The sequence below is a fragment of the Mytilus galloprovincialis genome, chromosome 3 (genome assembly GCF_965363235.1).
Source record: "Mytilus galloprovincialis chromosome 3, xbMytGall1.hap1.1, whole genome shotgun sequence".
Classification (NCBI taxonomy): domain Eukaryota; kingdom Metazoa; phylum Mollusca; class Bivalvia; order Mytilida; family Mytilidae; genus Mytilus; species Mytilus galloprovincialis.
In genome coordinates, this window is record NC_134840.1 from 12,497,110 (window position 1) to 12,523,910 (window position 26,801).

Genomic DNA, 26,801 nt, shown 5'->3' on the forward strand with positions numbered 1-26,801 from the left:
AATCTGAAGAAAAACGAAGATGGGTAAGAATGGAGCAGGGATTAGTTTCAAAATATTTCTTAACTTATTGAATTAAAGAGGTCTTGGGAATATATTAGATTAAAGAAAGACATGTGTCTAAAGCTTAGTTTTTTAATGGTGAAAGTAAAATAGATTTAGATTTTCTTATTTGAACTATCTAGATATGTATAAAAACTAATTCTTAAGAAATTAAATCAGGGTTTTGTGCTGAATTAAAGCTTCTACTTCAGTTATTGAATAGTAAAAGTTCTTTTATGTTGAATAAGATATGAAAATTCATTTACTACATAACTGGGATCAAAGAACTGTCACTACTTTGAAAAAAGATAGTCCGTACATACTATAAAACTTGTTACAAAATATACTCTTATAAATGAATAAAATAACTATAATCTAGTGATTCTAGTCCTCAAGATATTAGGATTCATAAATAAGATAAATTTAAAAATAGAAAACTGATCTATTGATCAAATAAAGATTTACATTAATAGTAATTTTCCATTTGAAAAAAGTACACTGGTTTATGAATAAGACACAAGTAAGAACACTGACTCAGGAATAAGATACAATAAGTTAATACACTGATTCAGGAATACTATGAATTAGTACACTGAATCAGGAATTCAGTACAATAAGTTCACTGAATCATGAAAAAGATACAATAAATTCACTAAATACAGAATAAGATACAATAAGAGCACTGAATCAGGAATAATATAAATAAGTTCACTGAATCAGGAATAAGATACAATAATAACACTGAATCAGGAATAATATAAATAAGTTCACTGATTCAGGAATAAGATACAATAAGAACACTGAATCAGGAATAATATAAATAAGTTCACTGAATCAGGAATAAGATACAATAATAACACTGAATCAGGAATAATATAAATAAGTTCACTGATTCAGGAATAAGATACAATAAGAACACTGAATCAGGAATAATATAAATAAGTTCACTGATTCAGGAATAAGATACAATAAGAGCACTGAATCAGGAATAATATAAATAAGTTCACTGATTCAGGAATAAGATACAATAAGAGCACTGAATCAGGAATAATATAAATAAGTTCACTGAATCAGGAATAAGATACAATAATAACACTGAATCAGGAATAATATAAATAAGTTCACTGATTCAGGAATAAGATACAATAAGAACACTGAATCAGGAATAATATAAATAAGTTCACTGATTCAGGAATAAGATACAATAAAAACACTGAATCAGGAATAAGATACAATAAGAACACTGAATCAGGAATAAGATACAATAAGAACACTGAATCAGGAATAATATACAATAAAAACACTGAATCAGGAATAAGATTCAATAAGAACACTGAATTAGGAATAATATAAATAAGTTCACTGATTCAGAAATAAGATACAATAATTCACTGATTCAGGAATAAGATACAATAAGAACACTGAATCAGAAATAAGATACAATAAAAACACTGAATCAGGAATAATATACAATAAGTTCACTGATTCAGGAATAAGATACAATAAGTTCACTGATTCAGGAATAATATACAATAAGTTCACTGATTCAGAAATAAGATACAATAAGAACACTGAATCAGGAATAATATACAATAAGTTCACTGATTCAGAAATAAGATACAATAAAAACACTGAATCAGGAATAATATACAATAAGTTCACTGATTCAGAAATAAGATACAATAAGAACACTGAATCAGGAATAATATACAATAAGTTCACTGATTCAGGAATAAGATACAATAAGAACACTGAATTAGGAATAATATAAATAAGTTCACTGATTCAGAAATAAGATACAATAATTCACTGATTCAGGAATAAGATACAATAAGAACACTGAATCAGAAATAAGATACAATAAAAACACTGAATCAGGAATAATATACAATAAGTTCACTTGATTCAGGAATAAGATACAATAAGTTCACTGATTCAGGAATAATATACAATAAGTTCACTGATTCAGAAATAAGATACAATAAGAACACTGAATCAGGAATAATATAAATAAGTTCACTGATTCAGAAATAAGATACAATAAAAACACTAAATCAGGAATAATATAAATAAGTTCACTGATTCAGAAATAAGATACAATAAGAACACTGAATCAGGAATAATATACAATAAGTTCACTGATTCAGGAATAAGATACAATAAGAACACTGAATCAGGAATAATATTAATAAGTTCACTGATTCAGGAATAAGATACAATAAAAACACTGAATCAGGAATAATATACAATAAGTTCACTGATTCAGAAATAAGATACAATAAGAACACTGAATCAGGAATAATATAAATAAGTTCACTGATTCAGGAATAAGATACAATAAAAACACTGAATCAGGAATAATATACAATAAGTTCACTGATTCAGGAATAAGATACAATAAGAACACTGAATCAGGAATAATATAAATAAGTTCACTGATTCAGGAATAAGATACAATAAAAACACTGAATCAGGAATAATATACAATAAGTTCACTGATTCAGGAATAAGATATAAGAACACTGAATCAGGAATAATATAAATAAGTTCACTGATTCAGAAATAATATACAATAAGTACACTCATCAGGAATAAAAAATAATAAGTTAGTTCACTGATTAAGATAAAAAAGTAAACTGAATCATGCATAAGTACACTGAATCATGAATAACGTACACTATTGAAGTAAGTTTATTGATTCAGGATTAAGATGAATAAGTCAGTACACAGATAAATAAAATACAACAACTACACTGATACAGGAATAAAATACAACATACTTATCCTAAAATACAAATGAATTTGTGTTTTGTTGTTATTTCATTACCAGCCCAGTAAGGTGAGAAAATTTCATAATCTGATAAAAGACAGTTAACACTGCATGAGAAGATAATTACTCAACCTAAAATTAAGGTATTGAAGTTTCAGAGTTTCATCTAATCAGTATACCATAAATGAATATATTTCTAATTGTCTGAGATATATTTTGAATTTTCAGAAAAAGAAGGTGAGGTTCACATAGCGTTAGTGAAAACAAAACAAAACAAAATGGCTTCAGGGTCTGTCCACCACAGCTTGACTATAATGTATCTCCTGCAAACTGTTACAAAGCTGTTAAAACCATCTTTATTCTGATCTCTTGAAGCCACTGACAACATGCTATCATGTATTTATTAAATTGTTATAACACTTTTGTTGAAATAATTTGCATTTATTTTTTATATTGACAAAAAGTTTATATTCAAGAGCATAAACCAGGATAAGGATGTGTTTATATGAAGCAGCAATCACAACTGTCATGGCTTGGGCCTTTCTATATATATAATAATGTTATAGCCTCCTGTCTCCCTTTTACATATTATACAGGTTTCCTCCATCCATCTTTACATATGGTTAAATGAGGTATATGAAAATTATTTAACATATTTTTCTAATTTTTGGACTTTTATAAAATTTCATATTCGACCTAGATACTTGATTTACAAGAGTACTTTTTGGTCACATGGTAAAATATTTAAAAAGCAAAAAAAAGTGAAAACAATGGGGGAAAAGTAATTAAAAAAAACGCAACTGATAACTTTTTTTACCTTTATAGGGACATACTAGTCTTGTTTCAGTAGAATTCTGAAATTTTAAAAGAGTGAAAATAAAAGTATTTACTAAACAAGGGAGATAACCTGTGTAATTTGATAAAAGGGAATTTCCACTTCATAACTACGTACACCAATGTAATGTTGTTTTAAGTTTCAGGATTAAAGCTGTTGACACCTTCAGTGTATAACATTCATATGCTGTAATATGTTTTTTTATTTACAGATCTTTCCTGAAAAAATATTATAATTTTAAACCATTTATTTGAAATATATGCAGTTTGTTTATTATGTAGCGAGAGAAAATATAGTCATACATTGTATTTGATTCCAATATAACCAGTGTTCATCAAGATTTCCATGTTTACCAAGTACATATATTTTTTTTTGCTTCTTCCCAATTGTCAAAATACATGTATAAAATGTTAAAATTGTCACAAATATACTTTATTATGATAGTCTGAAGATTATATGTGAAGAATATGATTAGCATGATAGTTTTGTAACTCAATTAACCAAAGTTTCAGAAACACATACTCTTATCTCAGTAACAAATATCTTACTGAAGTAAACTTCAAATCCTTCAGTAAAATCTACTATCCTATTCTAAGCTATCAGTCTGTACTAAAAATATCTTCCTCTGAATTAATATTGTTCTTAAAACTTCTGACTCTGAGTAATATTCAAATTATAATTGTTAATAATAAGTTGTTATTAATGTTGCATGACTATTAAATGCATGAATAAAGCACAAATTTTTATTTTAAACCATAAAAAAAAACACACAATAGAATGGGTTAAGGGATGGGGTTTTTTTCAGGAGAGAGATTTAGTTTTATTTTCGATTAAAAGTTTACATTGTACCTTTTTAACTATATAGAATTTATTTTCTTAAGTTTTATACATAAATGAGCCTCTGTTAAATTACTACAGTCCAGAAGGGTTTGGAGTCGGTGGGTAGGTCATTGCACAATCCAAGTTTTGTTTAAATAGCACACGATTCATGTCCAAAATCTTTCCAAAATCAAGCTAAATAACCAAGAATAGAAGAGGTAAAATTGCAAGCGTTACTATCCGTTTGATGTTTTTAAAACAGACCCATGTTATACACCTAGAGTGGGGTGATCATTTTCGCCATATCTTTCCATGTTTTCTTTAGTTTATATTTAGGTCTTTATGTTTTTGAAGTATACAGATATTTCTATATGAAGATAACTTCAAATGCAAAATATTCTTAGCTTGAAAACGTATTTGTTTTGAGTAAAATCATCTGAAAAGTTGGATTAAAGGGTGTATGAAATTTCCTATTTTTTTGTCAACAGGGGACACATATTCGCGGTTTTTACATATCTATTTAAAACCAAATAACTGCAGCTTTAAACAATATTTATCAAATAAATTTCATTATAGACGAATAGCAGACATTTGAAAGGTGTAAAAAACTGAAATTTAGGGCAATCAGTCAAAGAATTACTAAGGAATGCTTCTTTGAAATCGTTTTTTTCATGCAGGAAATTGGCTGAAAATCGTTGTCCATTTTTCGGTCTTTGTCGTAAGTGCTGAAATTTAGTCTCATTTTCAAAAATAATCATATTTGTTATAAAAATATAATTTAACGGCATATTTCTTCCATTTCAACCATCCTTTGAAGTTTTTACACCTCAAAATCATAAAACGACGAAATTGTGTCCACGGCGAATATGAGCGCCCTACTCTACCTGTTGGAGAGTTTATCTTTTGTACTGTCTAAGAAACACATGTTGAATGGAAACCCTCAAATACATTTAGGAACATAAAAGCTGATGCATGTTTGTTATTAATGAGTCTTTTGAAATGCAATGGTTTATGCACTCGCTCATTGATGTATGTTGCAATGGTATTGCATTTTTAAAATGTTTGAAAAATTATGCTTGGTTTTTGTCATTTTTTCTAAACAGCATAATAGTTTATTGTTATCATCAAATCATTAAATTAGTTTGAGATTATATATATTTTTTACATGATGAAAATACATGTGATTAGTGCTGATTTATAACATCATTAAATCTATTTTAGGATAAGTTGAAACCTTGTTTGGCCCAGATGTTCTCTATTATGCACAAATCAGTGTCAGAATTCTCCAGAAAGATGTTGATAGAAATGAAACGACACAACTATGTTACACCTACCAACTACCTAGAGCTTGTCAGTGGATATAAAAAGTATGTTGTAGTACCGGTTAACTCTAAAATTGTAGGTAGACAAATTAGGGTTCATATCATTTGTACAGCTGACCTTAAACAGTTTTGCTGCATCTTGGTTAGATATAAGAAGATGTGGTATGAGTGCAATTGAGACTTGTTTTCAATGATTGATTTGTGTGTTTCTTTATCAATTGATGTCATTTAGCATTCTTTATGAATCATCTGTTTAGAAACAACTTTTGTGGACATCAGGTACAAGTTATATATTTCAGGAGTAGAAAATCAGAGATAGGATTGTTCAATCCTTGTGATGTCTCACTCTAGTATAGATTTCCATATATAACTAAAATATCGCTACAAAATCATAATGGAGGTTGACAGAATTATCCTCTTTTGTAAGGTGTAAGTTGAATAAACTGGATCAGAGAGTCGTGGTGTTGTGGTCAGTGCATTGGACTAACTAACACAAAGGTTCCTGGTTCGATTCCCGTTCTGGGATGAAAATTTCAGGGACTGAATTTTCAGCTCTCCCTTGACACCATTTGCGAGTATGGTCTTTAGGAAACGATGATAGTCCGTCGGAAGGGGACGATAAATGGCTGACCCGTGTTAAGAGAGAGCCATATCTCTTGCACGTTAAAGACACCCTTGTAGATTTCGAAAAAGACTAATGCCACTACAAGGCAGCACTCGCACCCGCAAAGTTGAAAGGGATTAATATAAGTTGCAATAACCTGTTTTACAATCCACTATAAATAAATATGTTTAAACTAAACTAATAAACTGGATACAAAAATGTGTTGTTTAAACTAAACATAATTAGTGGAACTTTTAAAACTGGTTTAGGTTTAAGATAAGTTCAAGTCAGATTATAATGTCTGTATAGTGATTAAGAATGGCTGTACTATACAATTTTCTCTTTGTAGACTTCTAAACGATAAGAAGAAGGAATTAGGAGACCAGGCAAACAAGCTACGCAATGGATTAAGTAAGATTGATGAAACAAGAGAGAAAGTAAAGAACATGACTGTAGAGTTAGAGGAAGCTAAGGTTAAAGTTGTACAGTTCCAGAAACAATGTGATGAATATTTAGTGGTCATTGTACAACAGAAACGAGATGCTGATGAGCAACAAAAGGTATACTAACTTATTTTATAGATAAGGAGGGGGTGGAGGATTTAAAAAAAGGTAGACCAACTTATGTTATAGATAGGGAGGGGGTTGGGGAGTTAAACAAAGGTAGACTTACTTATGTTATAAATAGGGAGGGGATGGTGGAGTTAAACAACGGTAGACTTACTTATGTTATAGATAGAGAGGGGGTGGGGGAGTTAAACAAAGGTAGACTAACTTATGTTATAGATAGAGAGAGGGTGGGGGAGTTAAACAAAGATAGGCTAACTTATGTTAAAGATAGGGAGAGGGTTGGGGAGTTAAACAAACCTAGTCATTGCACCACAGAAACGGGATGCTAATGAGCAAAAAAAGGTAGACTTAACTTATGTTATAAATAGGGAGGGGGTAGGGGAGTTAGACAAAGCCATAATTTAAATAATGCAATGAAAACAAAGTGTAATCGCTATGATGGAATATTGCTTAGTGGTTATTATACAACACTTATGAACTATAACAAATTGATATTAAGTTATGAACTATAACAAATAGATATTAAGTTATGAACTATAACAAATAGATATAACAAATAGATATTAAGTTATGAACTATAACAAATAGATATAACAAATAGATATTAAGTTATGAACTATAACAAATAGATATAACAAATAGATATTAAGTTATGAACTATAACAAATAGATATTAAGTTGTAAAAATATGTAATTTGTAGTAAAAGGGTGTACAGATATTTGTTTTATAATTTGAAATAAGAGACTAACAATTACATACAAAACTATTAGATCTAGATTGCTTGATAAACATGGTGTTAGCATGTATTGGCTATATCTTGGTATTAATTCACCTTTGATAGTATATGGAAAAGTTTCTGAGCAGGATACCAGTAAAGATAGGTATAGAAGTAAAATATCTGACAAGGTATAACAGGGATTCAGGGATAATAAGTTACATTGATACATAAGGTGTCATATATGTGATTAAATTTATTTACAGTCAGTAGCACAGAAGAGTGAGAGAATTGGTGAAGAAGAAGTTAAATGTCAACACATGGCTGACTTAGCTCAACATGATCTTGATGAAGCTTTACCAGCTCTGCAGGAAGCTATTTTGGTAAATTACCTGTTTTATATGTTTCTCATATACAAAAAGTAATAGGTTAACTGTTCTTGGTTTAAAGATATTATTGGGTGCACATGTATGTCCTTCTGACAGTGGTCATCTGACCTTGACCTTATTTTAATTCATCGTTTCTAATGATAATTTTCTGTTATTACTGTAGCAAAACTTTGATCTTAATGACTTTTTTTTAACATAAAATTCAATCACAATAAAAAAAAAAATAAGCAGTGTATGCACTCTTATATAATGACCAGCATAGAGTTTTTAATATTTTGAATGAAAAAAAAGTTTTTACCTGTGTAACTTTAATTAGACTCTTAGAATGTAAAAAAAAAATTAATAGGTTAATACATTGAGATGTTCTAACCTATACTAAACAGGCTCTGGAATCACTGAATAAGAAAGATATGACAGAAATCAAGTCATATGCTAAACCTCCAGGACTTGTAGAGAAAGTGTTGGAAGCTGTCATGATCCTGAGGGGCAATGAGCCTACCTGGTTAGAGGCCAAGAAACAACTGGGTAAGACTTCAATCACCTGTTAAAAAACTTCATGCTTTGTATTCCTACCTTAAATGTTAAGAAAAAAGTGGCATGTTAAATAAAAAGAAGAAAAAACTAAAAAAACTTGTTTTACATAAATAAGTAGATTTTGTAGTTATACCTTCCTGTACTAATCTAAAACATATTAAAAAACATGTACTTTGAGATTACAAAAAATTGCAGCATTTACCAATATTTGTTAACATAAATTTTTCAGGTGACCAGAATTTCATTAAACAGTTGATGAACTTTGACAAAGACAATATTACTGATCGTATTCTGAAGAAGATTGGAACATACTGTACACAGTCTGACTTTCAACCAGAAGTGGTTGGCCGTGTCTCAACTGCTGCTAAATCTTTGTGTATGTGGGTCAGAGCTATGGAGGTTTATGGCAGAATCTATAGGGTAGTGGAGCCAAAGAAACAAAGACTGCATGCTGCTCAAGGTCAATTGAAAGAGAAACAAGATGCTCTCAGTGAAGCTAAAGCTAAACTTGCTGAAGTAGAGGCTAAGATGGCACAACTCAAGAAGGAATATGATGAAAAGTTAGCACAGAAGGAAGAACTAAAACGTAAAGCTGAATATACAGAGATGATGTTAGATAGAGCTGGAAAACTTGTAGAGGGTCTTGCTGGTGAAAGAATTAGATGGGAGGAAACTGTTAAGGTAAGGTAGTAATGGGGAGATTGTCAGGGAAAACTTGTGGGGGGACTGGCTGGGGAAAGAATCAGATGGGAGGAAACTTTTAAGGTAAGGTAGTAATGGGGAGATTGTCAGGGATATACGGGAGAGGGGGGGGGGAGTAGCTAAAACTGTTAAGGTAATGTATTAATTAGGAGATTGTCAGAGAAAATAGACAACTTTCGAGTTCGATGCATTTCTGTCAAAAACTTTGTTTTTTTGTGAACATCATTCCTGCGTTTAGGGGTGTCATCACATCCGTTCCAATGTTGAGCAAGTGGTTGGAAAACTATAATGCTATATTGTACGAAATAATCGGAAAATTAAATTCTCATAATTGACAATTCGCACTGTTGTCATTAGGGTGATTAAGTACCTACATAACAACAATTATTTCTAGTTTATCCTGCACAATCAGTAAGAAGAACATTAATAGTGCAGGGATACAGGCCATCCCCTCTTACTGGTAAATGACGTCATAAAGGCATGCATAATTGACCAAGGACAAACTCGAAAGTGGTCTATTAGATGGGAGGAAACTGTGAGGTTAAGTTGTACTTGAAAGACAATCTGGGAAAACTGTAAGGAGGACTTGTTGAGTACAATCTGGGAGAACTGTTAGAAGAATTTGTTGGGGATGGAATAAGATGAGTAAGACAGTCTAGACTGTCTAGACGATATTTTTGATAATAACATATTGATTTTAAGTGTCTTCAAAATTATTTGGATGGCAAAGTATTTATTTATATTTATTATAAATAACGTTTTAAATTGTTGCATATAATTTTCTTTTAGAAAACATTTTTTTATGTATTTTGCAGCAATTAGAATTGAGAATGGGTTTCTTACCAGGAGATTGTCTGATTGCAGCAGCTTTTATGTCCTACATGGGACCATTCTTATCAGAGTACAGAGATCAGATGGTTCAGAAGATATGGCTGGCTGAGGTATTTACACATTAGGGAATTCAGTACCATAAGTCTACGAAGATAACTGTTCTTAAAGGGACCATTCTTTAAAAAATTGAACAAATGGTTCAGCTAACATGTTTGTCCACCCTTTAAAGTTTATTCATGTGTGTCATAGGAATATTTCATATGAGTGCAGAAAAAAAGCAATATTGTTATAAATACATCATTTTTATTTAGATTTAAAATTTGAAACAAGTTTTAAGTAAAATTCGTGTAGAAGTAATTAAGCATGTTTCATTTTTCAGACTACTATTCTACACATTGAATTTGTGATTAAGATAATTGTTATCCAAATTTGTTCCGTAATTATGCTTAAGATTTTTAGTGAGTTCAATATTAGAACTAAATGAAAACTTTGTTTTTCTTTTTATTATAGGAGGTAAGAGACTTGTTAATAAATATGCTTAGACAAATGTCCATAAACCGCACACATCCAGTATCCAGCTATTGTATTGTCACAAAAGCATGAAAATATGTCTAGAAGCCTCTGTCACATATTTTATTTAGTATTATCAGAAAATGCTTAGAAAAATTGTCAAGAAACTGAATCATCATTCAATATCTAGATATGTAATGTTAGCAGAAACTGCTTGACAAAAAGTGAAAAACCACTCTCATGTTCAAAATAGCAAGTAGGCAGCTGTCATATTCTATATCTAGCCCCATTGTATTGGCAGAAAAAGAAAACACATGTTCCAAATTAGTCATAAGGCCTCCCTCATATTCAATTTCTAGTAATTGTGTTGGCAGGAATTGCTTGAAATTTTATTTAGAAAACAACTCATGTTCCAAATAAGTCAGTAAATCACCCTTACATTAAATATTTTGCAATGCATTGGCAGAAATTGCTTCCAAGTTGTAGGAAAACCAGTGTAATATTCATAAATCAAATAAAATTGTAATCATTTTTAAAGGCTTAAAAAGATACCTGCCACACTCAATATTTATTATTTTATTGTCAGGAAATAAGGAAAAATCACATCCTTTAAAACCATTCCTATAAATCACATTATCTTTATGTTTAATGTTTACTTTTAATGTCACTTGAAACACCCTTATTGTCAATAGAATTTATTGGTTGATGGCTTTCAATTTCTATATATATATTAATATATATATATTAGTCTAAAAGATATATATATTAGTCTAAAAGATATATATATAGTTAGATAAATAAGATATATTTAATAATAGTAAAATCAAGAAAAACTATTTGATTGTACATAGTTTCAGAGATTATGTAACAGTGATATATTAGATAGATTTTGATTATTAAGGCATGTTTTAAAGTTTTCACAACTGGAATCATGATGCATGATATAGAGCACAAGTTAGAAATATGGAACATAAAACATGACACTATAATATTTCTAACTGAAAAAATTCCCACTGTAATATCTGTTGGATAAGAACTCAGTTATAAATTAAATGTTGAGCCTGTTTTCCAATAATTTTATGCTCCTTTCAGCAAATTCCATTGTAATGTCTAGCACATGTACACCCCATGTTGTGTTTGAATAAAGACCATGGCTTTGTTTACAAATTGAAGGAAATGCATCATTACAAATGTATTTAGCATTGTAACTATTCATGATTGAACAAAGAATGACAATATTCTACGTACATCTTCCTTTTTTTTTTAATCATGCATCCAGTTAGAATTTTTGAATGTCTTTTTTAGATTGTTAAACTAGGCATCCCAACAGACCCATCATTTGACTTCTGTGAGTTTATGGCCAAACCTACAAGTGTACGAGAATGGAACATTCAAGGATTACCCAATGACAGCTTTTCTACAGAAAATGGTGTCATTGTAACGTCAGCAAGTAGGTGGCCACTCATGGTTGATCCACAGGGACAGGCCATTAAGTGGATTAAGAGCATGGAGTCGTCCAGAGTAAGTTATAATAAATATGGTTAATATGGGTCTTGTCATTGTGGATCTGTAGTTGTATCCAGCTGGTTGAATATCCTTTGAAAATTATAGTGCATTATTTCTCAGATAACAACGCCTGAAAACAACACCATTTAAATGAGAAATAATTTAGAAAAAATAGAAATGTATTTTCTTTGATTGAATATTTTTGTAAATTCTAGCATGTAGGAATTCCAATTGATGAATTAATTGTAAACTTATTGTTTTTTCTACTGTAAACCGTGCTGTTAATTAATATGTGTTTCTGCATTATTTACTTTATATTACAATTTTATTTATTGTAAACTGGTATATTTTGCAGGGTTTGAAGGTAGTAGATTTACAACAGTCTGACTACATGAGGACTATGGAATCAGCAATACAATTTGGTCTGCCTGTTTTGTTACAAAATGTACAGGAAAAACTAGACCCTTCACTGGATCCTATCCTCAATAAATCATTGATTAAAATAGGTAAGATATTGTGGTCCTAAATTTGATGTTCATTGCCTTCTGTGGTGCAGGGGCACAAACCTCTAAAATTCAACCAATCTTATTCTACAAATAGATGGCATAATTTAAATACAATATGAAGTCTATAGCTCAGGCGTTTATTGTTTTTGCATCATCCCAATGTTAGACATAAAATATTGTTGTTTGTCAGTTTGCCTTAAATACTTATTTCTCTTATTTTAGGTGGTGCTTACATGATTAGGTTGGGAGACAAGGAAATAGAGTATAACAGTGAATTTAAGTTTTACATAACAACAAAACTCAGTAACCCACATTACACACCTGAAATCTCCACGAAGACGACCATTGTCAACTTTGCTGTCAAGGAGCAGGGTAAGATTTTTTAAAATTTTAAGAGGTTAATTTACATATGTGGTGAAAACAAGAATAAGATAGGTATGTTTAATTTTTCATTGAATATGTAATGTATGAGCAGTTGCAGCTGCTACCAGTATATTTTAACTACATTTTCTAAATGACAAGTATGCTAAAATAACATTAGGAAAACTGAGCTATCCTATGCATTTTGAAAACATATTTGATTATTTAACAGGTCTTGAAGCCCAAATGTTGGGTATTGTTGTAAAGAAAGAAAGAGCTGAGTTAGAAGAACAGAAAGATCAGCTGGTGAAGAGTATTGCCAGTGGAAAGAAAAAGTTAGAAGAATGCGAAGATGAAATTCTCAGGTTTGTTTTTTTAACAAAAGCTCTAGAGTTCTCTCTTTTTTGTTATATTCTAACTGACCCAGAATATCCAGTGATATTTTGATTTGATAGTAATATCCTATAAGTTTTATATTTATATTGTGTATTGTATTGTTAACACAGAGTTTACAAAATTATAAGTAACATGAATTACAGGTTGTTTTTTTTGTTAGACTGTTGTACTATAATTTATTATGAATTTTTCAGACTTTTGAATGAGACAAAAGGATCTCTATTGGATGACGAACAACTGGTCAACACACTTCAGCTGTCTAAAATCACCTCACAGGAAGTCTCAGAAAAACTACAAATTTCAGAACAAAATGAAGTAAAGATTGATGCAGCTAGAGAAGGGTACAGACCCTCTGCCGAGCGAGCCTCTATTTTATTCTTTGTGTTAAATGACATGGGACGCATTGACCCCATGTACCAGTTCTCACTGGATGCCTATATTGAACTGTTCTTATTATCCATTGACAAAAGTCAGAAAAGTTCTAAATTGGAGGAGAGAATCAACAATCTGAATGAATATCATACATATGCTGTGTACAGGTAAGTACCATTTATATAATACTCTCTAGGGGAGGGGCAATTGGTATCTAATGAGTGTTAGGGATGAGCTACAGGAATAGGTCACTTTTTCATGGTAAATGATGAGGTCAAGAAATGGAGATGAAATATATGATCTGGATTGGATCATAAGTATCTGAAACTAATCCGATGTCAATTCTTCACAATTGCAACTAGAACTATAGCCTTAAATGCATCACATATTTGTTATATCTATGTTTCTCTTAATGAAATAGCAGAAACAAGATTCCTATAGTTATATTTTTTGTCATAAAAGTATAAGATAGGGTATGCATTTTTGTTATTCAAAATATATGAAATGGGTGGGGAATTCTGTATCTTAGCTGCTCACTCCTGCTACAAAAAGGATGAAGTGACCCACATTTTTTTTTTTTTACAGATATGCATGTAGAGGTCTGTTTGAGAGACACAAGTTACTATTTTCCTTCCAAATGTGTGTGAAGATTTTAGAGAATGCCAATAAGATTAACACAGATGAATACAGCTTCTTCCTGAGAGGGGGTGTGGTAAGTTTATTCAATAACTTAACTATTTATTCTTACTTTGAAAACAAAAAGATTGATATCTAAGTCTAGAATCAACGAAAAAATGATAACGTTTCCATATCAATGACATAGATGTGGTGTTAAGTAATCATTTACAAACATTTTCAACTGGTACTTGATGATGAGAAACACTATGAAAATACAGCAAACAATTGTACACACTTGGAAATTAATCATTTTATTTTGTTGTTGTCATTTTGGCTTATCTCATCAGTTTATTTATAAGTAATTTTTTTTTACAAAGATTAGCTATAGGCCAATTAACAATTATGCTTGATGTAAACAATGTGATCTGTAAAAATTTTTAAAAAAAAGGGAAACTAATTTGATATCATGTAAATACATTTTAGGTGATGGATAGAGAGAACCAAATGGATAATCCCTGTGCTACCTGGTTAGGTGACACAGCTTGGGATAATATTACAGAGCTAGACAAACTTACCAACTTCCATGGAATCATTACATCATTTGAACAGTATCCTAGAGACTGGAATATATGGTATACATCTTCTGAACCTGAAACATCTCCACTTCCAAGTAAGTCCTGTCATCCTACTTACCAACCTTTTGTAGCTACAAAGTAAAACATTTCCATATTTCCAGCTCCACTAAGAGAGATATAATGGTTAAAAAAAACATAATTTCTTCTTTCTTTTTATAGCATTGCATAACAATTTATAATCTACAAAATATAATCGGTTATTCATTCAGATTTAGTGTTTCATTTTCACATACTCTCACATCACTAAAATGAATTTCCAATTTATTTGATGATTTTGGCTTATTTGAAAACTTTTGAAAAGTTTTAGAATCACCACAAACACAACTTGGAATTGAAAATGCTGCAAAATCACACATGATTAGAAATTACTGTATTAATCAACAAGTTTCAAAAGTTTTTTTTCAAATATGTATCATTTGTAGTAATGTCCTGTCCCTATAGTATGATTTTACCTATATATTTCAGGTAAATTACTGTGCTATAACTATGTCTCATTTGTAGTAATGTCCTGTCCCTATAGTATGATTCTACCTATATCTTTCAGGTGAATGGGACAATGCATGTAATGAGTTACAGAGAATGTTAATTGTACGATCACTTCGTCCTGACCGTGTTTCTTTCTGTGCCACTTCATTTATTATAAACAATCTTGGGTCGAAGTTTACTGAGCCACCTGTCCTAGATATGGCCCAAGTAGTAGAAGATTCCACCACCAAGACACCACTGATATTTGTGTTATCTCCTGGAGTGGTAAGTATAGTTAGAAAGTAAAAGATTCAGTATAAATCATGTGAGGTCAAAGTTAAATAAGCCACCTGTCTTAGATATGGCCCAGATAGACAAAAAAAATCCACCAAGATTCAAAGTATATTTGTATTATCTCCTAGTGTGGTGGGTTTATATATAAAGAAACTTGAGATGCTTAATTTTGAATGATAATTATTTGCATAATGAATATCTAGGGTCAAGTGTTCTGGGGTAACAGTTCAATAATATGACTATCAGGGGTAAAAAATTACTGATTTATAAATAATGGTCTTTAGAACAACAAAAAAAGAATGTTAATGTTGCTTTATTTACAGAAAATCCTATGGGTAGAATTAATTGCAAGATATTATGAAACTGGTCTTGTCTGAAAAGACCAAGTGGGTTTATTATCATAACTTTTGTGTTGGAAAAGCAAATGGTTATTTAAGACTCAATTGTGAAGCCATTCTTATCTAGTTGGGTATGAATTTGGAGGGTTTAAGTTGTATCCCATCTACAATTAAAAACCAATTGTTCAGAGAACAATTGAAGGTCTTTCCACCAAAACAATGTATTTTAATATGAAAGGTGTAAAAATAGGTTTAAAATGTCAAATGATAGCTTATTACGCTGATTCCAAAAATATATGGTTTCTAAACAATATTTTTTTAGATAAGGGAGATAATTTCTTACTTCCGGTTTGAAAAACTCTATTTCCGATAATATTTGACTATTTACTTGACACTGATTCCAAAAATATCTTGTTTTTTATACTTTTATGTAATAAAGTACAATAAATAGCTACTTCCGGTTTACACAAGGTCACTTCCGGTTGTTTTTTTTAAGTTTAAATGGTTTGATACCGTTTGTCAAAAAGTCTCATGACTTTATTATGTATACAGATGGGGTAAAAGCAAAGGTCAAAATCTAGAACGTCAAATTAAGCTATGACCTTTTGATCAATTTCAAGGTCATTAACCAAGAACCTCTAATCAAAAGACCATAGGTCTTAATTATGTTTAGTTAATGAGTTATATCACCATACGCGTATTTTTAAATACCAAAGGGGAGAAAACTCCCTTTCACATTCAACGTACCCTTGCAATCAAAATTTACGTGTTACGACATGTCACAACAAACGATTTAGAAAAAATAATTTGTCGATATCTTAAACGTTTTTTGGAAATGAGTGGAAATGAGCCATATTCAAAAATTAGAATATGACCTTGACCTTTGACCTTGACCTAATTTTCATTTTTTTGGACCAAGGACCTCAAATCAAAAGATCCTAGGTCTCTATCAATTATGGTTTACCAGTTAGAAATGCAATTCACTTATATCAAATGAATAAGGGGAAATAACTCTCGTATGGAGCATTCATATCACTTCGGTCAAAATAGGACAAATCATGCAAAGGATATAACGAGCAATTTTGTAAAATAAATTTGTCATAATATTTTACGTTTGCGAAGGAGTTGCGCTCACAAGGAAAACAGTGTTTGGGGAGATTACTCCTACAAAGAAAAGTTTTCGGTTACGCAGGGTAAATTTCAAAAGCGCATCAATTGTTCGATATCATATACCAAATATCTAAGCGACATATTGCAAAACAAATGTTTATCGCAAGAACAAAATTAGGCGGAAGAAAAAAAAAAAAAAATTCAGAGAACAATTGAAGGTCTTTCCATCCTTTTTGATATGAAAAGTTGTGAAACTAAGTTTAAAATGTCATTTCAATTGTCAAATGATAGCTCCTAGTAAGCTGATTCCAAAAATATATTGTTTCCATACATTTTTTTTTAAATAAGGGAGATAATTTGTTACTTCCGGTTTGAAAAATGTTACTTCCGATTATATTTAAATATTTACTTGAAACCGATTCCAAAAATATCTGGTTCTATATACTTTTATATTAATAAAGTACAAAAAATAGCTACTTCCGGTTTACAAAAGGTCACTTCCGGTTGTTTTTTTTCAAGGTTAAATGGCTTGATACCTTTTCCTAAAAGTTGTATATCTTTATCATGTATACATATAGAATAAAAGCAAAGGTCAAAATATAGAACGTCAAATTAAGCTATGACCTTGAGATCAATTTCAAGGTCATAAACCAAGGACCTCAAATCAAAAGACCATAGGTCTTAATTATATTTAGTTAATGAGTTATATCACCAAACGCGTATTTTTTAATACAAGAGGGGAGAAAACTCCCTTTCACATTCAACGTACGCTTGCAATCAAAATTTACATCTTACGACATGTCGCAACTAACAATTTAGTAAAAATAATTTGTTGATATCTTATACAGTCTTTGGATATAAGTGAAAATAAGCCAAATTCAAATATTAAAATATGACCTTGACCTTTGACCTTGACCTAATTTTCATTTTTTGGGACCAAGGACCTCAAATCAAAAGATCCTAGGTCTCTATCACTTATGGTTTATAAGATAGAAATTCATATCACTTATATCAGATGCATAAGGGGAAATAACTCTCATATGGAGCGGTCATATCGCTTCGGTCAAAATAGGACAAATCATGCGAAGGATATAACGAGCAATTTTGTAAAATAAATTTGTCATAATCTTTTACGGTTGCGAAGGAGATGCGCTAACAAGGAAAACAGTGTTTGGGGAGATAACTCCTACAAAGAAAAGTATTTGTTTACGCAGGGTAAATTTCAAAAGCGCATAAACTGTTCGATATCATATACAAAATATCTAAGCGACATATTGCGAAACAAATGTTTATCGCAAGAACAAAATTAGGCGGAAGAAAAAAAAAAAAAATAATCAGAAGAAAAACAATAGGTCTTTCCACAGAAAAGTGGAAAGACCTAATTAATGGAAAAAGAAATTATTTTTATAAAATTTTGAAATGTATTGTATGCACTTTATAGAATTACTCTCATTTCAAGGAGATTTTCATGAATATATTTTCCTATGAAGTATTGTAATGTTAAATTCTTTTATTGATTCCTAATGAAAATTGATTGCTAAATGAGACATGTTTTATTTCTTTCAGGATCCAACAAGCCAACTTCTCCAATTAGCAGAAGCCAAAGGTTTGGCTCAGAAATTCCATGCCTTATCTTTAGGTCAAGGTCAGGCACCTATTGCTACTAGGATGATTAAAGAAGGTATCAGAGAGGTAGGTATTTGTTTTTATATTTGAAAGCATAATTGCAAATATAATTTTCTATTTAGGATTGATAACTTGTTTGGAATTCCAGACTTAAATCATAATTTATATTAAAAAGAAAAGTTTGGCAAAATTGAATTCATTCATAAAGTTCTGGTTTGCCTGATTATTTTTTATATTGGAAATGATCATCATATTTATTTTACAATATAATTGTGTTTTGCAGGGTAATTGGGTATTTTTGGCTAACTGTCACTTATCTTTGAGTTGGATGCCACAGTTAGACAAGTTAGTAGAACAGTTACAGATACAGAAGCCTGAGCCTCACCCAGAGTTCAGGTTATGGTTAAGTAGTAGTCCTCATCCAGACTTCCCAATAGCTATTCTACAGACAGGTCTTAAAATGACTACAGAACCTCCTAAGGTAAAGGCGCTTTTTAAATATTTATTTAAACTTACTGTTATCTCCCATTAAATAGCTAAGTTAAAAAATTGATAAAAAATAAGCCAAATATTTGGTAAGTGTTAAAATGGTCGATAAATCTGCAGATTTAAGCAGAAACCTAGACATTTGTGAAATGCTATTTTACAATCCAAGATATAGGTATACAGTTAATTTACCTTGAGTACCAATAAAACAGTTCATTTGTATGGACTTTTATACTCAACTTAACTTATCACTATTGTGTTCAGCAGAGTACAGGGGTTCCAAATTAGAGGTGGTCCGAGGTCCGCGACCTTCCACTTTTGCAATCGGACCTTCGTTTTGGTTACTGCCTACGCCCGACGGACCTTCGATTTGAAAGAAAAGAAAAATTAACTTTGCCGACCTTTTTAACCAAAATTTCCAAACGATCTCAAAATTTATTTTCATCTTTATTATTCATGACAGCGATGTTCATTTTGTTCCACTGCTAGGTTAATACCGAAAATCGACAACCAGTAATGTGTAAATCCGAGTAAAATCGTATGTGACTGACAAAAACAACTTTGAAAAACAATGGATGCCATAAAAAATATAACAATACCGGATCAGATTCCGGGGAGGATAAGGGTAACACGGGTTTACCGATCAAATACAAGGAAAAATAATACTTCTAGGCATGGGACAAAACACATCTATGATGATGAAATATAAACACTAGAATTGAAAACCAAAAGATACAATTCTTAAATGAAAGAAAAAACAGGAAATATTTTATACAGAAACTCAAAATTACTTTTAGTTCACTAATGTTCATGTCAAAATAAAAAAAAAAATAAAAAATGTGACAGTAATTTTCTTTATCATTAGTAAATGTTGATATTCCATGCAGATTTTTTTATAGTGTAAAAATATTACTACAATTCCAAGAGGTAATAAATTTCTTGTCAATTTTTGAAGGGCCAGTAAAAATCTGGAAGTTTCTTACTGTTCACAGAGGAACTTATATATATATATAATAGTGCTACTTGATATGATACACTTAAACAGCTTTGAATTTGAACTGTTTAATATAATAGTATAACTAGTATTTAATTACCAATAGCTGAGACAGCACACCCACCCACAGTGACACCCTCCCAAATACCAAAAAAAGATTATTTGAATTTATAAAATACAAGCTAAGATAATTACATTTATTAATAAACATATTATGCAACAGTGATTTTGACAATGAAACAAGCTAAAATTAACCTAACATCAAAAGCATGTCATCAATTTTGTAACTTACTGAGTTCGGAAATATTTCAAGTAAAAGTAGGACCTGGAATTTAGGTTGTGGACCTTTCAGTTTGGAGTGTCAAAGGTCCTGGACCTTCCAATACCAAATGTTAATTTGAACTCCTGGAGTACTGAATATTAATATCAACAGTTTTCACAACTTATCATTATAGTCTTTTAAAGGGACTGAAAGTTCAAATGAATCACTTATACAACATATCATAAATGTATTTTGCAGGGACTGAAAGCAAATATGAAACGTTTATACAACTTGGTAACAGAACAGCAGTTTGTAAGATGTCCAAAACAAGACAAATACAAAAAACTTCTGTTTTCTTTGTGTTTCTTCCATTCTGTATTGTTAGAGAGAAAGAAGTTTTTGATGTTAGGATGGAATATTGCCTATGAATTCAATGATGCAGATTTTGAGGTAGATCCTTATTTTAAAAAAATATGTTCTTGTTCAACACACAGCAATTTGTTTTTTAAGAGTTTATACTACATGTATTGATACAGTTGAAAATAGTGGCATCAAATTGATTTTCGAAATGGCCATTAGAATTCTCTTATATTTTCCTTTAATGTTTATATGACTGTAAGGGACATTTTCTGGTAAACATTAGTCAGTCTGTATATCTGTCTGCATGTCAATACTTCATACTGGTAAACATTAGTCAGTCTGTATATCTGTCTGCATGTCAATACTTCATACTGGTAAACATTAGTCAGTCTGTATATCTGTCTGCATGTCAATACTTCATACTGGTAAACATTAGTCAGTCTGTATATCTGTCTGCATGTCAACACTTCATACTGGTAAACATTAGTCAGTCTGTATATCTGTCTGCATGTCAATACTTCATACTGGTAAACATTAGTCAGTCTGTATATCTGTCTGCATGTCAACACTTCATACTGGTAAACATTAGTCAGTCTGTATATCTGTCTGCATGTCAACACTTCATACTGGTAAACATTAGTCAGTCTGTATATCTGTCTGCATGTCAACACTTCATACTGGTAAACATTAGTCCGTCTGTATATCTGTCTGCATGTCAATACTTCATACTGGTAAACATTAGTCAGTCTGTATATCTGTCTGCATGTCAACACTTCATACTGGTAAACATTAGTCAGTCTGTATATCTGTCTGCATGTCAACACTTCATACTGGTAAACATTAGTCAGTCTGTATATCTGTCTGCATGTCAACACTTCATACTGGTAAACATTAGTCAGTCTGTATATCTGTCTGCATGTCAACACTACATACTGGTAAACATTAGTCAGTCTGTATATCTGTCTGCATGTCAACACTTCATACAATAATAACACAAGGACTTTAAAGAGAAGGTATGTCAAAAACTTTTGTTTGGCCTTTGAAATTGTAAAAATTGGAAACTCTTCAAGCCTTTAAAATCATGTTAATTTTATTGATAAATGATTTGGACACTTTAGTGCAGAAAGGTTACTGGTGATACCTTTATGACATCAACATGTTGAAATTTTATATTTTACCTAAAATTTTCATTTCACTGATATTATTTGGTCAAAATATATACAAGTAACAACTTCTTCCCTTACTGCCAACTGTCACTATTTGTAGGGGATTTCCCCCATGAAGGATCCCAATTGGAAATTTAGAAGTAGCAATTTTGTCCACAATTTAAAACAAAACAATAAATTTTACTATTGGTATAGCATTGGGAAAGAATGAAGAAGCAAATAAACAACATGAAAATAAATTTAAAGGCCCCCTTAAAGGTTTTGTACAACCATGGCAATCATCTTACACGTAAAACCCCCTTGGGCATTTGAAATTTTGGCATTTATGTCTTCCAAATTAATATTTTACTCGCATTAATATCAGTAAAACACACTTTGTAGCACTATATCTTAATGACAAGACCTCAAAATTAGGATATTCGGGCGACAAGAGTGTTTTTTAACAACCATTACTACCCATGACTCCATTAGGGTCTTGCACAGTTGTTATTCTGGCAGATTTGGCTGTTTTACACTAAATATAAGAAGTTTGAGGAGGGAAAAAAGTTATATAAATGTTACATATTCAATTGATGCTGTGCAAGGTTTTTTAGGACATATTGAGTAGATGTATGCAGGTTTAAATGTTTCTGTCTATTTTTATAGGTATCTGAGAACCTATTAAGTATTTATCTTGATGGCTATGATGAGACACCATGGGATGCACTGAAATATCTCATCGCTGGAATAAACTATGGTGGTCATGTGACAGATGATTTTGATAGACGATTACTTACTACCTATATTAATGAGTATTTCCATGATGGTGTACTACAGGCGGCCTTCTTCAAGTAAGTCATGTATAAGAAACAAACTCTCTTAAAAATAATTGTCAATAATAATTGATTAATAATTGCTAATATTTGCTAATATTTTCCTGGTTAAAAATATGATACTAATTGATGATTTAACTTTGTTATTGTCTCTTTTATTATAAATCTATAATAATATTTGTAAAATATTCTTGGAAATGCATCAGTTATTTGCCACTTGATGTATATCAACCAAAAATCAATCAATATTTAAACATTATCTACTTTTTTTACAAAAAAAAATAACTGAGCAAGGAGTTTTGTACATTATGAATTTAGGGTAACAACTGAATAACTTGTGCAAAACTAGAATGACTTTCATTACAGAGAATCTGGACAAATTTACCATAACTACAGGCAAGTTACCATGGCTACTGAGCCCGGTCACGTTTGTCCACTTATGTTCAAAGTTTTTAGTGTTTATTGTTGAACATGGATTTCTAGTGGTTCAAAACATGACACAAAATCACTATTACACCATTAATGTTATACAAATGCTTTGTACAAAAATTTTGATAAGAAAATATTTTTTAGGTAGAGTACATTATAGAACTATCACCAACTAGTCACTTCATGTTGCAGTTCTTCACAATGTTTACTGTTTGATTGTTCTGGATTATGTTTTAAATTTCTGTTTAAGAATTGAATTTTCAGCTAATTATTTGTTGATTATAGATATTGTGAGGAAATAGTGGAGGCAACAGCCCCTTTCTTTCATATGAACTGAAAATGGATTAGTTTAGAATTGGTTATATACCATTGAAATATAAAGCTATATTACAGAATATTTTCTTGTTTAGGTTAAGAAACTTTGTATCTTCAATCGTTGAAGTTATATCACTATTCAAAGCTAAATTTATTACTTTCAATGTATTTTTATAAGTTTAATAGTAGATACTAACATTAGTTACAAGCCTTTTACTGACTGTTGTAGAATATTTGTGGTATAATAATGTTTTTATTTGATCCATATGTTTATATTTGATATTAAGATAGTATGATATCTTTCCAGATTATCATGTCTGCCAACGTATTACATACCTAAAGATGGTCCCTTGTCATCTTACAAGGAGTATGTGAGTATGTTACCTAATGTGGATCATCCTGAAGCCTTCGGACAACATCCAAATGCTGACATAACATCACAGATTCAGGAGACAAGATTGATGTTTGATACTTTACTAGGTTTACAGCCACAAGTGTCTGCCGCTTCTGGTGGTGAAAGTCGAGAAGATAAGGTATTAACATATTCTTAACAACCATGACAACACTGTTAAATTAAAGTGCACTAAAAGATTTGTCTATCATCATTGGGGAGTTATGCTCCACCGCCTCACCATGAATTGTTAAACATATTTTTAACAGCTACGGATCCCGCCCATTAACTTTACGCATAATCTTAAAACCCTGTATAACATTTATCATTGAACTTCCTCTGAATTATATTTTTATGCCCCACCTACGATAGTAGAGGGGCATTATGTTTTCTGGTCTGTGCGTCCGTCCGTCCGTCCTTCCGTCCGTTCGTTCAGGTTAAAGTTTTTGGTCAAGGTAGTTTTTGATGAAGTTGAAGTCCAATCAGCTTGAAACTTAGTACACATGTGTCCTATGATATGATCTTTCTAATTTTAATGCCAAATTAGAGTTTTAACCCCAATTTCAGAGTTCACTGAACATAGAAAATGAAAGTGCAAATTTCATCTGCCCTTCCAGGCTTTCGTCCTGTTTCAGGTTAAAGTTTTGGTTAAAGTTTTTGGTCAAGGTAGTTTTTGATAAAGTTGAAATCCAATCAACTTGAAACTTAGTATACAGGTTCCCTATGATATGATCTTTCTAATTTAAATGCCAAATTAGAGTTTTAACCCCAATTTCAGAGTTCACTGAACATAGAAAATGAAAGTGCAAATTTCAGGTTAAAGTTTTTGGTCAAGGTAGTTTTTGATCAAGTTGAAATCCAATCAACTTGAAACTTAGTATACATGTTCCCTATGATATGATCTTTTTAATTTTAATGCCAAATTAGAGTTTTAACTCAATTTCACGGTTCACTGAACATAGAAAATGATGGTGCAAATTTCAGGTTAAAGTTTTTGGTCACGGTAGTTTTTAATGAAGTTGAAGTCCAATCAACTAGTATACATGTTCCCTATGATATGATCTTTCTAATTTAAATGCCAAATTATAGTTTTTACCCCAATTTCAGGGTCCACTTAACATAGAAAATGATAGTTGCGAGTGGGGCATCCATGTACTATGGACACATTCTTGTTATATTAACTTTTATGCAAGGATGGTCCATCGGTAAGTTTATGTTGTTGGTTAGTATTGAGAGGATCACACCAATTCTTCCTTTTGACACAGAAACATCACAAGTATCTTACAGGTGTTATAGAAACACAGTTATTCACCATTTTGTTTGCATGTTCATGTTATTTTTATGATAAAATAATGTGATTTTGCTTGGTAGTCATCCAGTATATATACTTGTACACATTTCTCGGGATGTTTTTTTTTAGAAATTAAGTATGTTAGGAAATATAATGGAGTAAACCAGTAAACTGAATGAGACTTATTAAATGTAATACAAGACCTTATTTTAAAGTGTTGCCAGCATATTTGTACAGATATATGTTTTATAGGTACTGGACCTTGCAGCAAACATCTATAAACAGATACCCGAAAATATTGATTATGATGGAACAGCCAAAATCTTAGCACTGGATCCCTGCCCATTAAATGTTGTGCTGTTACAGGAGGTAATGGCATTATAGTTTGTACAATTTCTTAAAAAAGTATTGCTTTGAACAAGTTGTAGTTAAATGGTAATTTTTTGACACCTTACATTATACATTGTATATAGAAGTTAATCAAATTGTCACAATGTTCCGTTTGTCAATTGTTTTTAATTCATATGTAGTTTCATTTAAAAATAAGGTTACATGGCAAGTTGCAGGTTGTAATACCAGTTTTCTGTAAACATTGGAATACTGTTAACTAGTCAAATAATTACTTTTAAATTTATATGGGATGAAATTGTGCACTGCCAATGAAAATATTCCCCGTGTTTTCTTTATTTATTGAGTATACTATGAAAAAAAAATATTTTGGTAATAAAATTCTGTTAGGAAATTGTTTCAAATACAGATTTGTCATTTACACTATTCTAATATTTCATATACGTTTACAGATTGAAAGATATAATGCCTTGATGAATGAGATTAGAGAAAGACTGGTTGATCTAGAGAAAGGTATCCAAGGTTTAGTTGTCATGACAATGGAGTTGGAGAACATATTCCAGTGTATATTTGATGGCAGAGTTCCTCCAACTTGGCTGAAGGTAATAATATAGTACACACTATAGTTTAAAAAAAAGCTGCACATTTGAACCACCAGTAATGTATAGGAAATGACATCTGTCATACAAAGGACATTTCATTAAGATTTACCTCTGGTCATTGGTTTGTTCTTTAGACTATCCATCACATCCACATGATGTAGTCCAGTGTTCTCCCCAGGACCTTTTAGCATCAGGGTAATGTGATGCTATCTGAATTGGTTTTCTTATAGATTATGTTATGGATGTGATGCTATAATTTTTAGAAGCAAGATGGTATTTCCAATTTCCCTGTCTACCATGATGCTAAATGAAATTTAAAAAAAGGGGAGAACACTGTGTACAATAACAATAAAGACAGATGGCTTTGACCAAATTTTACAAACCTATCATGTAAACATTTTTTGAAATGTGTTTCAAAAATATCAAAGTTTTCAATTTCTTTTTGAAATCTTAAAATTCTTCATTCTCAATGTTAATGT

General features: G+C 31.0%; 1 protein-coding gene across 3 annotated transcripts in view; it reads left to right on the forward strand.

Moving 5' to 3' along the window:
- The window catches only part of LOC143067201 (dynein axonemal heavy chain 2-like), a 90,129-nt gene that overhangs the window by 54,266 nt on the left and 9,062 nt on the right, over positions 1-26,801 (forward strand). For all 3 annotated transcript variants that reach the window (XM_076240296.1, XM_076240297.1, XM_076240298.1), the window contains 21 exons: positions 5,685-5,830; positions 6,739-6,949; positions 7,941-8,057; positions 8,447-8,588; positions 8,827-9,278; positions 10,115-10,240; positions 11,946-12,161; positions 12,502-12,652; positions 12,875-13,024; positions 13,245-13,377; positions 13,603-13,947; positions 14,366-14,492; positions 14,882-15,068; positions 15,578-15,783; positions 18,807-18,932; positions 19,150-19,347; positions 20,867-21,058; positions 22,780-22,964; positions 23,998-24,223; positions 25,625-25,741; positions 26,173-26,322. In XM_076240296.1, coding sequence (XP_076096411.1) covers positions 5,685-5,830; positions 6,739-6,949; positions 7,941-8,057; positions 8,447-8,588; positions 8,827-9,278; positions 10,115-10,240; positions 11,946-12,161; positions 12,502-12,652; positions 12,875-13,024; positions 13,245-13,377; positions 13,603-13,947; positions 14,366-14,492; positions 14,882-15,068; positions 15,578-15,783; positions 18,807-18,932; positions 19,150-19,347; positions 20,867-21,058; positions 22,780-22,964; positions 23,998-24,223; positions 25,625-25,741; positions 26,173-26,322 — 3,903 coding nt within the window. The remainder of the gene's footprint in view (positions 1-5,684; positions 5,831-6,738; positions 6,950-7,940; positions 8,058-8,446; positions 8,589-8,826; positions 9,279-10,114; positions 10,241-11,945; positions 12,162-12,501; positions 12,653-12,874; positions 13,025-13,244; positions 13,378-13,602; positions 13,948-14,365; positions 14,493-14,881; positions 15,069-15,577; positions 15,784-18,806; positions 18,933-19,149; positions 19,348-20,866; positions 21,059-22,779; positions 22,965-23,997; positions 24,224-25,624; positions 25,742-26,172; positions 26,323-26,801) is intronic.